This window comes from Mesoplodon mirus, assembly GCF_964341445.2.
Source record: "Mesoplodon mirus genome assembly, chromosome: 12".
In the NCBI taxonomy this organism is placed as follows: domain Eukaryota; kingdom Metazoa; phylum Chordata; class Mammalia; order Artiodactyla; family Ziphiidae; genus Mesoplodon; species Mesoplodon mirus.
In genome coordinates, this window is record NC_138988.1 from 45,228,381 (window position 1) to 45,244,765 (window position 16,385).

General features: G+C 40.4%; 1 protein-coding gene across 5 annotated transcripts in view; it reads right to left on the reverse strand.

Annotated features, from left to right (window-relative positions):
* ULK4 (unc-51 like kinase 4) overlaps window positions 1–16,385 on the reverse strand; it is a 549,109-nt gene that overhangs the window by 395,993 nt on the left and 136,731 nt on the right. For all 5 annotated transcript variants that reach the window (XM_082638146.1, XM_082638145.1, XM_082638142.1 and 2 more), the window contains one exon: window positions 8,826–8,953. In XM_082638146.1, coding sequence (XP_082494272.1) covers window positions 8,826–8,953 — 128 coding nt within the window. The remainder of the gene's footprint in view (window positions 1–8,825; window positions 8,954–16,385) is intronic.

Consider the following 16,385-nt stretch of genomic DNA (forward strand, 5'->3'; position numbering starts at 1 on the left):
ACCTCAGCTACTAGGGGCAGACACCAAAAGCAATGGGAACTACGAACCTGCAGCCTGCAAAAAGGAGATACCAAACACAGTAAGTTAAGCAAAATGAGAAGACAGAGAAACACAGAGCAGATGAAGGAGCAAGGTAAAAACCCACCAAACCAAACAAATGAAGAGGAAATAGGCAGTCTACCTGAAAAAGAATTCAGCGTAATGATAGTAAAGATGATCCAAAACCTTGGAAACAGAATGTAGAAAATCAAGAAATGTTTAACAAGGAATGAGAAGAACTAAAGAGCAAACAAAAAATGATGAACAACACAATAAATCAAATTTAAAATTCTCTAGAAGGAATCAATAGAATAACTGAGGCAGAAGAATGGATAAGTGACCTGGAAGATAAAATAGTGGAAATAACTATTGCAGAGCAGAATAAAGAAAAAATAATGAAAAGAATTGAGGACAGCCTCAGAGAACACTGGGACAATGTTAAATGCACCAACATTTGAATTATAGGGGTCCCAGAAGAAGAAGAGAAAAAGAAAGGGACTGAGAAAATATTTGAAGAGATTATAGTTGAAAATGTCCCTAACATGGGAAAGGAAATAGTCAGTCAAGTTCAGGAAGCACAAGGAGTCCCATACAGGATCAATCCAAGGAGAAACATGCCAAGACACATTAATCAAACTATCAAAAATTAGGGCTTCCCTGGTGGCGCAGTGGTTGAGAGTCCGCCTGCTGATACAGGGGACACGGGTTCATGCCCCGGTGCGGGAAGACCCCACATGTCGCAGAGCGGCTGGGCCCGTGAGCCATGGCTGCTGAGCCTGCGCATCCGGAGCCTGTGCTCTGCAACGGGAGAGGCCACAACAGTGAGAGGCCCACGTACCACAAAAAAAAAAAAAAAAAAAGAAGAAGAAGAAGAAGAAAGATATAGAGATGACAAGTAAGCACGTCAAAAGATGCTCTAAATCATAAGTTATTAGGGAAATGCAAATTAAAACCACAATGAAATAAAACTACACACCTATTAGAATTGCTAACATTAAAAAGAGCAACCATACTGAGTTGGCAAGGACATGTAAATAGTGGAATTCTCATACACTGTGGTGGGAATATAAAATGGTACAACTACTTTGGAAAATAGCTTGTCTGTTCCTTAAAAAGTTAAACATACACCTACTGTAAGACCCAGCAATTCCACTTCTAGGATTTAACCCAAGAGAAATGTTAAAGCATATATCCAAAGATTTATCAAAAATTGTTCATTGCTTTTTTAAAAATTAATTCTGTTTATGAGTTTAAGGGTTGCAAAATGGAGCTTTCCTAATTCTATGGTTTCTCTGGTATTTATTAGCTATGAAACTTCTATAAAGAAAAACTTTGCCTAATCAGCTATTTGATTACCCTGTATATTAAACAATGGATAAATACTGATTTTGTTCCCTTATTGAACAATTTTCAGGAAAATGACTGCATGACCCAGCAATTTTCTAAATTGGGACTTATAAGTGTTGTTGTTTTTTTAAAAATAATCACGAACTCAACTTTTTTCACAGTGATATTTTAAGATATTGCAGTCTTTATTACTTTTTTTTTTTTTTTTCCCGCTACGCAGGCCTCTCACTGTTGCGGCCTCTCCTGTTGCAGAGCACAGGCTCCGGACGCGCAGGCTCAGCAGCCATGGCTCACGGGCCCAGCCGCTCCACGGCATGTGGGATCATCCTGGACCGGGGCACGAACCCGTGTCCCCTGCATCGGCAGGCGGACTCTCAACCACTGCGCCACCAGGGAAGCCCCAGTCTTTATTACTTTTAATGCTCAAAATTCCATCTTGGGCCACTAGAAACTCCTTCCAGTTGACTCTTGTGTTCTTCTGACATGACCTTAACAGTTTCCAGTAATTTCTTTGCTTTCAGGAATGACAGTATGCCCCAGGTTCTCAATGTGTTCATCTCCTGGCCTGAATGTAGAGCTGTGCCCAAGACCAAGACGCTGTTTATAGAAGGGGCCATGGTTCCTTTTAGTGGAAAACGGCATTTGGGGATTAAAATCTGAGTGGATTTTCAGTAGACAGAACTATAAAATAAATAATTTCTTTATAAAAAAAAGAATAAATCATGAGTTCATCTTGACACTTGATTTAAATTAAGGATGACAAGATTTTACTTTTATAATTATATGTTTTCTTTTATGCTGAAAATCTTGGTTCCTATTGCAATTTGCATAATTACTACCTTGCTATTACTTTCATACATACATATGTGTAAATATATGTCAACAGCAACACAGTAACTAACACTGACAAGAACACAACACAGTTGAATATTTCTTAATGGGGTTATTTTAGTCCTTGAAATATCGATATATCCCAATAGAATATAGTTTCCAGGACCCTCTGCGGAAACCAAAATCCACGGATGCTCAAATCCCATAGTCAGCTCTCATTCAGTATTCACGCAGTTCTGCATCTGAGGATTCAACCAACCACAGACTGTAGTACTGCCCATATTCACTGAAAAAAATCCACATATAAGTGGACCTACACAGTTCGACCCTATGTTGTTCAAGGATCAACTGTACTGCCAAACACAGTGTTCTTTAAACACTTCAGTATCTAGTCTCTGGAGAGTTATCTTACAAACTTGATACCAGATTATTTTTCAGTATTTAGAGACTGCTTTATTTTTATCATTTTTATTTAATTTTATTTTTAATTATATAAAAACATTCACCTGGCTCTTAAATCTAAATCATAAAACAGGCACTTTCAGAGAAGTGGAGCTTTCATCCCTACCCCTGATCCCTATTCCCTTCCATTCCCTATAAAATGCCATTTTGTTCATTTTTAATTTATCCTTCTTTCTTTGTGAAAATATTAATAAATGCATGTATCTTTCCTGTTTTCTCCCTCTTTCTTATACAAAAGGTAGTAAACTATAAGTACTGTTCTGCACCTTGCTTTTCTCAGGATAATTTATAATGTCTTGGAGGTCACTCCATGGCTGTGTATAGAGAGGCTCTTTGTTCATTCTCACAGCCGCAGAATCCTCCACTATGGGCATTGCAGCTGGAAGAATTCTAAAGATGTCCCTCTGCCAAGATTCCCACCCCCCTGGCTATTCAAACACTAATCTAAGTACTACAGTGAAGGGAGTTTAAGGATGTAAAGTCCCAATTCAATTACCCTCGAATTATGTAGGTTATCTGCATGAGCCTGACCCAATCAGCTGAAACCTTTAAAAGCAGAGTTTTCTCCTGCTGGTAGCAGAAGAGTGAGGTCGAAGACATTTGAGTTGGGTGGAAAGGATTCAAGATATAAAGAGTGCTCCTACTAGCCTCCAGGAAGAAAGCAAATAGTTCTGCTGTGGATTGTCACTGGAGAGGAAGTATGGCCTCTAGACCCAGACGAAAAACAGCCAGGAAATGGGGACCTTGGTCCTACAGCTGCAAAGGAATGCACTCTGCCAACAATCAGTGAGCTTGCAGAAGACCCCAGCCTCAGATGAGGACTGTAGCACCGGCCAGCACCTACACTTCAACCCTGTGAGACATGAGCAGAGGCTCTAGCTACAAAGAGCCTGGACTTCTGACCCACGGGAACTGTCAGATTAATACACTGTGTGGTGTCTTAAACCACCGAGTCTGTGGTAATTTGTTACGGCAGGAAGAGATAACTGACACAAGGGTGACCACAGTTCTCCAGCCAGTCTGTTGTTTATAGAGTTTTTTACTGTAACAAATACTGCCTCATGCACGTGTCATGTCACTTCTTCACTAAGAACAGATTGTATCCTAGAAGTGAGATGGCTGGGACAAAGGGTAAAAATATGCCATTTTTCTAGATATTGCCAAATTCCTCTTCATAGTAGTTTAAATATTTTGCATTCCCACCAGCAATATACGACAGTGCCGACCTCTCCACAGCCTCACCAACAGAATACACTGCAGACACTGCCAATGTACGGAGTGGGAAACAGTATTCAGTGTAGTTTCTCTTTTAGTGAGGAGTAATGATGTGTTTTCTTCTTATAATAAGGAAGATTTAGCATTTACTCATAGGTTTAAGAGTCATCCTCGGGCTTCCCTGGTGGCGCAGTGGTTAAGAATCCACCTGCTAATGCAGGGGACACGGGTTCGAGCCCTGGTCTGGGAAGATCCCACATACCGTGGAGCAGCTAAGCCCGTGCACCACAACTATTGAGCCTGCGCTCTACATCCCGCGAGCCACAACTACTGAGTCCGCGAGCCACAACTACTGAAGCCCACACGCCTAGAGCCCGTGCTCTGCAGCAAGAGACGCCACAGCAGTGAGAAGCCCACGCACCGCAACGAAGAGTAGCCCCCGCTCGCCGCAACTAGAGAAAGCCCGTGTGCAGCAATGAAGACCCAACGCAGCCAAAAAAAAAATAAATAAACTAAAAAAAAAATTAAAAAGTCATTCTCACTCCTTTTTCCATGAACTGTCTGTTTATAACTTTAGTCTGTTTCTGCTGAGTTCCTTTTATCTGCTGGCGAGTTTTGGCTTCTGAGTTCCATGTTAGAGTTCCATGTTTCCTTAAATATCTGGTGATACTTGGCTGTCCATTTATATTTTAAGAGGATGCACTGAAGTATTGTTGGAATGTCTGTGTGCAGGAGCGGGGCTTATGACTGATGGGCTCCAATACAGGAATATCAGGGAAGGTTTCCCGAGCTACAGTAGGGGACACCCAAACGTCAGCCCCTGTGGGGCTTTTACTCAATATGGATCAGCTTCCCTGAGATGAATCTCTAAACTCTGGTCAAGAGCATGCAAGCTAGGCTGCCAAGAGCCTGCAAGCCAAGGAGGGGTAGAGGGCAGAACTCCTCACCTTTGACAGTAAGCAGGCTTTTCTACGATCCTCATTAGAGGACCTCACAAAGCACCTCATCTCCCTCTGATCTGTCTCAAACCCCACATCTGCGGCCTTTCCGGTTCAAACCACCCAGAACACATTGCAAGTCTCCTGCTGCCGTGGAAGAAGCAGAGTGTCCTGGATGTTCAGGGCTGGGAATCAAATATCCATGCAAACTTCCATCAATCCTCCTATCTTGAGTCTCACCTCCCTCTCACCACTGCCTTCGAAGGTACCTTTACACTCCCCCTTCCCAACCTTTCAAGAGTTCTGCCAGGCAGTGATCATGTCTCCTCCCAGCTTTTCCCTTTGTGGACATCAAAGGATCTCAGTCATCTCCATTCTGCTAAAACAGTGAACGTTCATCTTGTCAGCTTTCCAGCTTACCAAAGACAAAGACAGGTGACAACGCTCGTCTGCCTTAGCCATTTTTCCCTTTCCGTTTGTGGTTTTCTGACTTTTTAACTCCTTTACTCGCAGTTTAATACAGCATCAGAAGGGGGCATGTTCAAGGAGAAGATGACTTCTGAGATTTCTTCAATTAGAAAGCCTCCTCCATCTGTTCCTTTCCTCCTCCTGGAGTTCCTGGAACTCTGCATGTGAGGTCTCTTGGACCCACACTCCACCTTTCTTATTGTTTCCACGTGAGTTTCCCGTGTCTTTGTAAACAGCTCTGTGTGGGTCAATGTGTCCTTTCAAAGCACTAATGCCGTCCCCAGAAGAGGCCATTTTCTTTCAGTTCTGCTGAATTTCAGAAAACTGCCTCTCCACAGAGTTTTCATTCCTTGTTCGTTAAAATTCTGTCGATTCCATTAGTTCTGCTTCAGTAAGAGCTGCCTGTTCTTGTCCTTCCTCCTTCAAGTACTTGCAGTGTCTCCTTCAGTGGACTGTGACCAATCCTTGATTGCCCAAGACATCCCCCCCACTGACTCGGACCTGATCAGGCTGGGTTGTAGCAAAGAAGCAGGCGAGGAGGGGGACCTGTTCTCTCCAAGTGCTGGCGAATGAGGTCATCTCCCTGCAGCCTCGCAGACTGGGGCACACTGACCCCCAATTCGGTCCCGCTCCAGATCCCCTGGGGATGGGAGTGCTGGTCCCAACGACCACACACAGACAGCACCTGCATTTTGGATCCCACAGAAGCCCCAAGATCTGCTATTTCCCCAGGCTTAGAGCACAGGGTGTCATCCCTGCCCCACAGCACAGGAAGAATGGGGCCCACTCTTAACTCTCCTGCAAGGCTAAGCCTTGCCTTCCAGGCACCCCACCCCTACACTCTCCAGAGAGAGCACAGCGGAGGTCAGGGTGTGCATTCAGGCCACCATCTTCCCATCACGGTCAAAGTTTCTAAATATTCACTCAGGGACACAGAAATCACAGCAATTTCCTGGGAGGACCAAGCCTGTCCCGCTCAGGCCCTCATGGTCCACGTGATTTAGTTCTTTTCAGTTAGACAGTTTCTGAGTTGGTCTTAGGAGGGGGAGTTGAGACAGGATGATCAGAGTGGCTCTCAAAAGTAGCAACCATTAGACTGAACAGAAACCTGAACGAGCTGAGGAGGCCAGCCACACACATATCTCGGGGAAGTGCACTGTGGGCACAGGGAACCCCCGAGGGGAGTGTAAAAGGTTAGTGTGTGCAGAAAGCAACAAGAAGAACTTTGAGCTGGCGTGGAGAGGGTGCCAGGAGGAGCTATAGAAGACAAGGGCTGAGAGGAGGGCAGGGGTGAGATGAAGTCGGGCAGAGCAGCCCACGGTCAGAGCCTGGGGTATTATTTCAGCACAACAGGAGAGGAGAGACTGAGCAGGGAAGAAACAAAAGCTGATTCACACTGGGTAAGAGACACTCCAGCTGCTACACGGAGACCAGACGGTGAGTCCAAGAAATGATGGAAGAACATCTGCTGAGAAACTATATTTTTTGCCCTGGAGAAAAATGACAGTCAACACAAGGAGAGATGAGAGGCAGCAAAGCCAGCGATGAGGCCTTTACCGACAGACAAGAGCAACTTCTGCTTGCAGCCCTGATGGACTAACAGGATCAGTGCACACCCTCCCCCCGAAAACAAGTAACAAATAGACAAAAACATATGAGATGTCAGAATCAGGACACTGGACATCAAACAACAAAGGACAGGGATCCCTGAGAGATGGGAACTGAAGGCGGCTTGTCAGGAGCTTCCACATGACCTTCACCTAGAAGGGATTCACCTGCAATGCAATGACACGCTACAGGCAGGTATCAAGGAAGAATCTAACAGAAAACTACAAATGCCTTCCAAGTGATGAATATGCTCAATTTAAGTCATGTGCCCATGGACTGATATTGATATGTGGCAGAACCTGTGTGAAAGGACATTTTCAAAGATAAGATACATAAAATTGCATTAGGGATCAGCACCAAGGGGAACATCTGTAATCAGATTTGATCATGAGACTCTCACTTTGACCTCTAATTACACAAAATGTTCTCTCTCCCCCCACAAAAGAATTCTACTCTTCTCGTTAGACCTATATTTCAAAAACTTATACTCAATTATTAGTAGTATGTAATTTTTAAAAATTTTATTGAAGTATAGTTAATTTACAATGTTGTGTTAATTTCTGCTGTACAGCAAAGTTACTCAGTTATACACATATATATACTCTTTTTCATATTCTTTTTCATTATGGTTTATCACAGGATATTGTATATAGTTCTCTGTCCTATACAGTAGGACCTAGTTGCTTATCCATTCTATATATAATAGTTTGCATCTGCTAATCCATCCCAGGGATGGATTGGGAGTAGTATATTTTTTATTATGTCAATAAAAAAATTTGTGGAAATTTGTTTTCTCTCTTGTAATAGAAGTACATACATAATATCCACAATTTTGCTTCTTTTTTTTTAACATCTTTATTGGAGTATAATTGCTTTACAATGGTGTGTTAGTTGCTGCTGTATAAAAAAGTGAATCAGCTATACATATACATATATCCCCATATCCCCTCCCTCTTGCGTCTCCCTCCCACCCTCCCTATCCCACCCCTCTAGGTGGTCAGAAAGCACTGAGCTGATCTCCCTGTGCTATGCGGCTGCTTCCCACTAGCTGTCTATTTTACATTTGGTAGTGTCTATATGTCCATGCCACTCTCTCACTTCGTCCCAGCTTCCCCGTGTCCTCAAGTCCATTCTCTACGTCTGCGTCTTTATTCCTGTCCTGCTCCCAGGTTCTTCAGAATGATTTGGGGTTTTTTTAGATTCCATATATATGTGTCAGCAATTTTGCTTCTTGACCCGTAAATCCTAAAACATTTACTCCCTGTTTCCAGGAGTAAGTTTTCTAGTTCCTAACCTAGACCAATCTCAGCAATTCTAGGATCTCCCCAGTATCCTACAATAAGTAAAAAGCCAGATCGAGAAATAGGCGATAAACCATATGTTCAAGAGCATGGACCAGACAGTTTCAAAAACGTTAATGGAGAAGCATCAGAGGATGAAGGGAACCTGAGGTGCATCAGGACAGCTTCTCCTTTTAGAGGAAGGAGGTGAGACCTAGAGACAGTGAGAGACCTGCCTAGTCAAGGACCAGTCCATGTACTCCTTATCCTCGCCCTGCCTCTTCCTCTGCTTTTCTAGACTGCTCCTCTGGGCTTTCAGCTACTCATTCCAGAAGCTCACACAAATCAGAACTATGACCAAACCACCAGTCAAGAACGCCTTGCAAAAATGTAAACCAGAACCAACTTTAACACCCTGCCTTGGACTGTACTCAGATCTAGGAAACTCCAAGCACTTCCCAACACCCTGCTTCAGTGTTTCCAAGCTGAGGTGACAAGTGAAACATTAAACCCTTGGAAAAATCTAGGAAAAAAAATTTGAATACCAGGTACATAGGGGCCAAGAAATACTACTAATAAAACTAATAAGCAGGGGTCAAATTGAAGTCATTGGTGAAACTGTCAGAGAAAATCCTACCGTGCTTGGCAGCTGAGCAGCAGCATCTCGTGGTTATGAATCAAAATATACAGAAGAACCAGGAAGGATTTTGCTCTGATGGATGTCGAGGGGCTGTCCAGTAAACGGATAATTGTAGAGACAAAATCCTGTGGGAGACAGTAGAATATTTTTTGAGAAAACATGAAATAAATAGAGCAGTCAACTCTGAGGGTCAATAGACTGTAATAACCAAACAGGTAGCAGAAAATAAAATAATATCAGCTATTGCTTTTGCATTTTTAATTTGTGCTGCTCCCTATACCAAGTCATTAATATGTATGATCTCATTTAAACCTGAAAAGAAGCTATGAAGAGTTGATAATATTATCCCTATTTTAAAGAGGAAAAGGAATCTTGAAAATTTAAGCACTTTGCCCCAATTGACAAAATTGAATTCAAATCCAGGCCAGGCAGATGACAAAGCCTGTTTTTTGTTGTTGTTTTTTTTTGTGTGTGGTATGCGGGCCTCTCACTGCCGTGGACTCTCCCGTTGCGGAGCACAGGCTCCGGACGCGCAGGCTCAGCGGCCATGGCTCATGGGCCCAGCCGCGGATGTGGGATCTTCCCGGACCGGGGCATGAACCCATATCCCCTGCATCGGCAGGCGGACTCTCAACCACTGTGCCACCAGGGAAGCCCACAAAGCCTGCTTCTTAACCCCTCCATCACATGACTAGAAGCATAGCAATAAATAACTAGAACTGAAAGTCACAACTGCATGGAGGCATGAACTTCTGAGCAAACCTGCACACACAGAGATCACGTCTCTAGTCTACACAGCTGAGGTCCTACAGACATAAAATAAAAACAATAGCCAGTATGGGACACAAAAGAAAAACTTGTATTTCTATAACATTCTTTAATTAAAGGTTTAATACAACACAGAGGAATAAGTGTTGACAAGTATTAGTGTCATTTTCTCTTCTAACAGACAGATTTGTACATCACTTCAGGTGCCTATTGATATGCAAAAAAATGGAATACACATACACAGCGTTAATGAATGTAAGTAGGCAGAAATACGGAATCGTATTGTTAGCAAGTTGGCTACAGAGAGCAGGAACGTTAAGTTCCCTAGCGTCCTTGACAGAGGTAAGCACCTAGCAGTGACACTCTGTGTCCAACGTAGATGTAAACAGCTCAATTTTTTGCCGAAGTTCTTTTACATTGAGTGCTATACTGTCAGGCAGGAAGAGCTTACACAGCCAGGTATATGCTTCTATTTAAGGATGAAGATATAGCTATACATCTATATAACTATTTATCTGTACCTCTGCATCAGGCTCACCTAGATCCTGAACCAAATAAACTAATTCATCAATTGGAGTAAAAAACAGAATCAACACCAAGGTGCCTTTGAGTAATAGATCTGTTTCCACCTTTCCAGTCAACAGTAGAAAGCCCATTTCCCCATGGTCAACTCCCAAGTTCTAATTTATACACTGTGGTCCAAGGACCAAAACCACAAATCTGTTTCCCACATTAACATTGCTCCCACACATCCATGTGCCTAATTCCAAATTCAAATACCCACTAGCCATGGACTTAAAAACTGTTCCAGATTATAGAAGACTAGAGAGTCATGATAACTGACTGCAATTCAAGATCTGGAAGTTTTGTTTCACGTTAAAGAACATTACTGGGACAACTGAGAAATCTGAATACGGTCCAGATTAGCAATTTATGTTAAATAAATGTTAGCTTCTTGATTTTTAAATTGATGGCTTATTTTTTAGGGAATATTCAGTGAAGTAATTAGAAGTAAAGGAGCATCAGGTCTGTGACCTCATCTCAAATGGACAGGAACAAACACACACACACACAGACACACACACACAGACACTCACTCACATGGTAAAAGATAGAAACTATAAAGCAAATAAGGTAAAACGTTAACATCTGGTGAATGTGGGTACAGGATATAGTGCAATTCTTTGTATTGCACATCCAACACTAAACTCGGCACCTACCCTAAGCGTGATAATCCTACTATGAGGGTCATCAATTCAGTAGCCAAACTTAGAAATCTGAGCACCCTCCTTGACTCTTCCTTCCTCTCTCAGGTGTCCAACCGATACCCAATTTCTATGAGAACAACACTCACACTGTCATTGCCCTATTTCAATGTATCCTTATATCTTTCTTGAATTACTGTAGCGGGCTTTGTCTAACTTTGCTTTCTTCCATCTATTCTACAAGTTGCAGCCACAGTGATCTTCCATAAGAGCAAATACATTACTCGCCTATAAAATATCCTCAGCAGTTGCTAAAACCCTTGAGAGAAGCTAAAATCCCTTATCACGGCATACAAGGCCCTTCATGATCTGGCTTTTTATTACCTTTCCAAAATCACTTTTCATACTACCACTCCTCTCATATACTCCCAACAGTCACCATGAGGAAATAAACCAAGGAAGAGGAGAGCACAGGAAAGAGGCAAAGGGAATCCCAGGATCATTCCAGGGTGATAGCTACTATAACCAGGTACACAGGCTGCCTATTCATAACAAAGTTGGTCAGAAGGCTCCAGGAGAGATCTCTTTAAGGAGAAAAAATTGACAGAATACCTGATGCATCTGAATGCAATTTGAAAACAAAAAGTGATGTAATAAAAGTTTGCTAAATGTTGATCTAACCAAAATTAATGCACTGAGTCATGAGTGGTGGTTTTGTCCTACTTGAAAATAAGCCCTAGACAAATCTAAGATTTAAAAAATAAACACCAAATGATTAAAAGATCTAGAAGATGCCATGGAAGATACAGATACATATTTATACATATTTAAAATCTCAGATTTGAGAAAATGTTCATAAATAATGTATTAGAAAGGAAGAAAAAAAGCATGAGAAATGTGAATACCAAAAAATGTTAAATTCTATATGGAAATAAAACACTATAAATGAACAAAAAAGAATTGCATAAACCAGGTAAGATAATTGTAGCACATTTTATGGATAAATTGCTAAATTTCTTGATATATAAATATCACTAACAACAACACAAAAAGAACTAAGGAAAATAAAAAAAAAACTAAGAGCCCTAGAAACAACTGAAACCTCTGATCTCTTCTACATGGAACATTATCCCAGAATAATTTAAGACATTTCAAAATGTACAGAACACAGGATGCAAGTTTCATATAAAGCTATTCTAAGAAGGCAACAAAAAGTGAGAATTAAAGTACTTCAGCCAATGAAGAGTCTCCATCTCCACCCAAGCAAAACAAAAAAATGAAGCAGAGGTAATCTGTAATATAACAGCTCAATCAGAAGGAAGTATCATTAAACAAGCATTTATAGACATAAAAAAGGTCCAAAACAGTTAGTTATACAAGAAAAGAAAGTATAGACACTATGCCTTAGGAACACAGATGCAAAAAAATCCTCAACAGGGCCTCCCTGGTGGCGCAGTGGTTGAGAGTCCGCCTGCCGATGCAGGGGATACGGGTTCGTGCCCCGGTCTGGGAGGATCCCATATGCCGCGGAGCGGCTGGGCCCGTGAGCCATGGCCGCTGGGCCTGCGCATCCGGAGCCTGTGCTCCGCAACGGGAGAGGCCACAACAGTGAGAGGCCCGCATACCGCAAAAAGAAAAAAAAAAAAAAAAAAAATCCTCAACAAAATATAAGTTGAATCCAGCAATATATTAAAAGTATAATATACTACACTCAAGTGGGATTTATACCAGGAATTCAAGACTGGTTCGATATGTGAAAATCAATCAGTGTAATTCACCATATTAATAGATTAAAAAAGGAAAACCACACAATCACATCAGTTGATAACAAAAAAGCATCTGACAAAATTCAATATCCACTCATGATAAAATCTCTCACCAGACTAGGAATAGAAGGGAACTTCCCCCATCTCAAAAACATCTAGAAAAAAACCTACAGCTAACTACTAAATGTTCAAAGACTTGATGCTTCCTCCCACCCTGAAATTGGGAATTAAGCAAGGCTGTCCCATTATTCATAATTCAATATTTTGCTGAAAGTCACAGGCAGTGTACAATAAGAACAGAAAAGTAAAAGGTATTCAGATTGGAATGGAAGAAATAGTCTCAGATATCAAGACAATATAGAAAAGCCCAAATAATCTACAAAAAAAAAAAAAAACTTCTGAACTAATAAGTGAGTTTTAGCAAGATCTGATGTATTTGTATACACTGTAATTTGTACATTCCAGTCATAATAAACAACTGGAAAACAATTTTTTTAAAATAGCTACAACAGGGCCTCCCTGGTGGCGCGGTGGTTGAGAGTCCGCCTGCCGATGCAGGGGATACGGGTTCGTGCCCCGGTCTAGGAGGATCCCATATGCCGCGGAGCGGCTGGGCCCGTGAGCCATGGCCGCTGGGCCTGCGCGTCCAGAGCCTGTGCTCCGCGACGGGAGAGGCCACAACAGTGAGAGGCCCGCATACTGCAAAAAGAAAAAAAAAAATAAATAAATAAAATAAAATAAAATAAAATAGCTACAACAACAAAAACAAAAGAAATATAGGTATAAACCTAAAAAAAATGCCAAGAATCTGTACACAGTAAACTACAAAACAGTAAGAAAAAAAATTTTAAGATATAAATAAAAGACATTTTCTGTTCATGTATTAAAAGACTCAAGATAGTTAATATATATATCAATTCTCCCCAAACTGACTCACAGATTTAATGCAGTTCCAATCAAAATCCCAGCAGGATTTTTAGTAGATACAGACAAGCTAATTGTAAAATTTATACATAAAGGCAAAGCAACTAGCATAAGCACAACGATTTGGGGGGAAAAAAGACGGAGAATCACACAATGGTTATAAGACATTTTAAAAACTACAGTACTCAAAACAATGTGGTACTGACAAAATGACAGACACACAGACTAAGGGGAAACAGTAGAGAGTTCAGAAATATTATAGTCAATTCGTTTATGACAAAAGTACAAAGGCAATTTTGGAAAAAAGTTTTTGCTATAAACAACTGGATATCCACATGCAAAAAACTAAACTTCAACTCACACCTTGCACCATATACAAAAACTAACCCAAAATGGATCATAGAACTGAATGTAAAATGTAAAACCACAAAATCTTAAAAAGAAACAGAGAAAATCTTCATAACCTTAGGTTAGGAAGAATTCTAGATATAAACCAAAATCGCAATCCATAAAGGAAATAACTGATGAACTCAACTTCATCAAACTTAGAATGTCTCCTCTGGAGAGGACACTGTAAGAAAAGATAAGCCACATACTAGGAGAAAGTATTTGTTACCAGAATATATAAAGAACTCTCAAAACTCAACATTAAGAAAAGTATTTTTCAAGGACAAAATATTTAAACAGACATTTCACCAAAGAATGTACACAGATGTCAAACACATGAAAGTATGTTCAATATCATAATCATTACAGTAACACAAATTAAGGTCACAAGACACCACAACACATTTATTAGAATGACTAGAATTAAAAATGACAAGTATGTGGAGCAACTAGAATTCTACATACATTGCTTGTGGGAACGCAAAATGGCACAATCATTCTGGAAAATAGTTTGGCAGTTTCATAAAAATGTTAAACACAGGGACTTCCCTGGTGGCGCAGTGGTTAAGAAGCCGCCTGACAATGCAGTGGACACAGGTTCGAGCCCTGGTCCGGGAAGATCCCACATGCCACGGAGCAACTAAGCCCGTGCACCACAACTACTGAGCCTGCGCTCTAGAACCCACGAGCCACAACTACTGAGCCTACGTGCCACAGCTACTGAAGCCTGTGTGCCTAGAGCCCATGCTCTGTGACGAGAAGCCACTGCAGTGAGAAGCCCATGCACTGCAACGAAGAGTAGCCCCTGCTCACCACAACTAGAGAAAGCTGCATGCAGCAATGAAGACCCAACGCAGCCAAAAGAAAAAATCAAACACATATCTATCGTATATGCCCCAACAACTGCATATCATTTCACTTAATGAAAACTTATGTTCACCGAAAAATCTACATGTAAAAGTTGATAGCAACATTACTCAGAGTCAAAAATTGGAAACAATCCTTAAGTCCCTGAACGGGTACGTGGATAAATAAACTGTGGTATATCCACATAAAGGAATAGTACTCAGGAATCAAAAGGAATGAACTAACAGTACACACAACAATACAGAGGAATCTCAGCTGCATGATGTTAAGTAAAAGAAACCAGTCTCAAAGATTACATACTATAAAAAAAAAAAAGATTACATACTATAGGATCCCATTTATATAACATTCTGGAAAAGGTAAAACCATACGGGCATCACTGAATGCCAGGGACTGGGATGGGACATGGTTTACCTAAAAAAGGGAGCAGTACAAGGTCATTCTTTGGGATGTTGGAATTGTTCTGTATCCTTCTTGTGGTGGTGACAAGAGTCTATGCATGTGTTAATCCTCGTACAACTACACTCCAAAAAAATATGAATTGCATTGTGTATAAATTTTATATATAAATCAATACATATACACACACAATCAGGCAAATTCAAGCAAAAATGAAAGCAGAAAGTTTGTTCCTGATATACAAAGAATTACATAATGATTTTTCCTGATATATAGGATAGAATTTAGGCCAAAAAGAAGTAAACAACAAGCAACACTTTTTAGTGCCAAAGGCCACCATTCACAACACATACACAACAGTATTGAATACAGTAATGAAGGTTATGCCTTACATAGTATAGTGAACACCTTTAAAAAGTGAAGACTACAGGAGATGGAAGAAGGAATAGAAGACTTAATCACACTACTCTCAGTCCAAGACTGTCATGAGAACAAAAATAAGTAAGGATATAGAAGACCTAAATAACATAAGTGAAAGATTAGATATTATGGATATGTATTAAAATTTAGACTCAAATAATAGAAAATGTACCTTTTTCTTAAATATGAAATGTTCCTTTAAGGTACCTACATAATAGGTGATAAAGAAAACCTTAATAGAATCCATAAAGTAAAAAATAATAACTGTAATGATCACAGTGCTGTAGAAGTAGAAAGTAATAAAAAAAATCAATAATCCAAAAGGCGCTTCTACCTGGAAAAATTTAAAACACTCTATTAAACAATCCTTGAGTAAAGGAAAAATGCAAACCAAAATTGTAGAATTAAAAAAAAATAGTAAAAAACACTATACATAAGAATCTATAGGATACAATTAAAGCAGTCATCAGAAGAAAATGTGACCTGCAAATACATTTGTAAATTAAAATGAAAGAAGTGTGTGAACTAAATTCCCAACAAAAAAAGCTGAAAAAAGAACAAGGTAAAGAAAAATGAAGCAAAGGGAGAAAACAAAGATGCAAGCAGAAACTAAAAGGTAAAAGGAAAAAAAGGGAAATGATAAATCAAAATGCTGCCTTTGAAAAATAACAACAAAATAGATAAAGCACTCACTAAATTAATCAAGAAAAAGGGGAGACAGCAAAGATACACAAAAAGAAAAATTACCACTGCCTGACCTCAATTTAATGGTGTGAAAGTCAGCTATGTTATATATAGAAGTAGTTCATAATTTATTACTG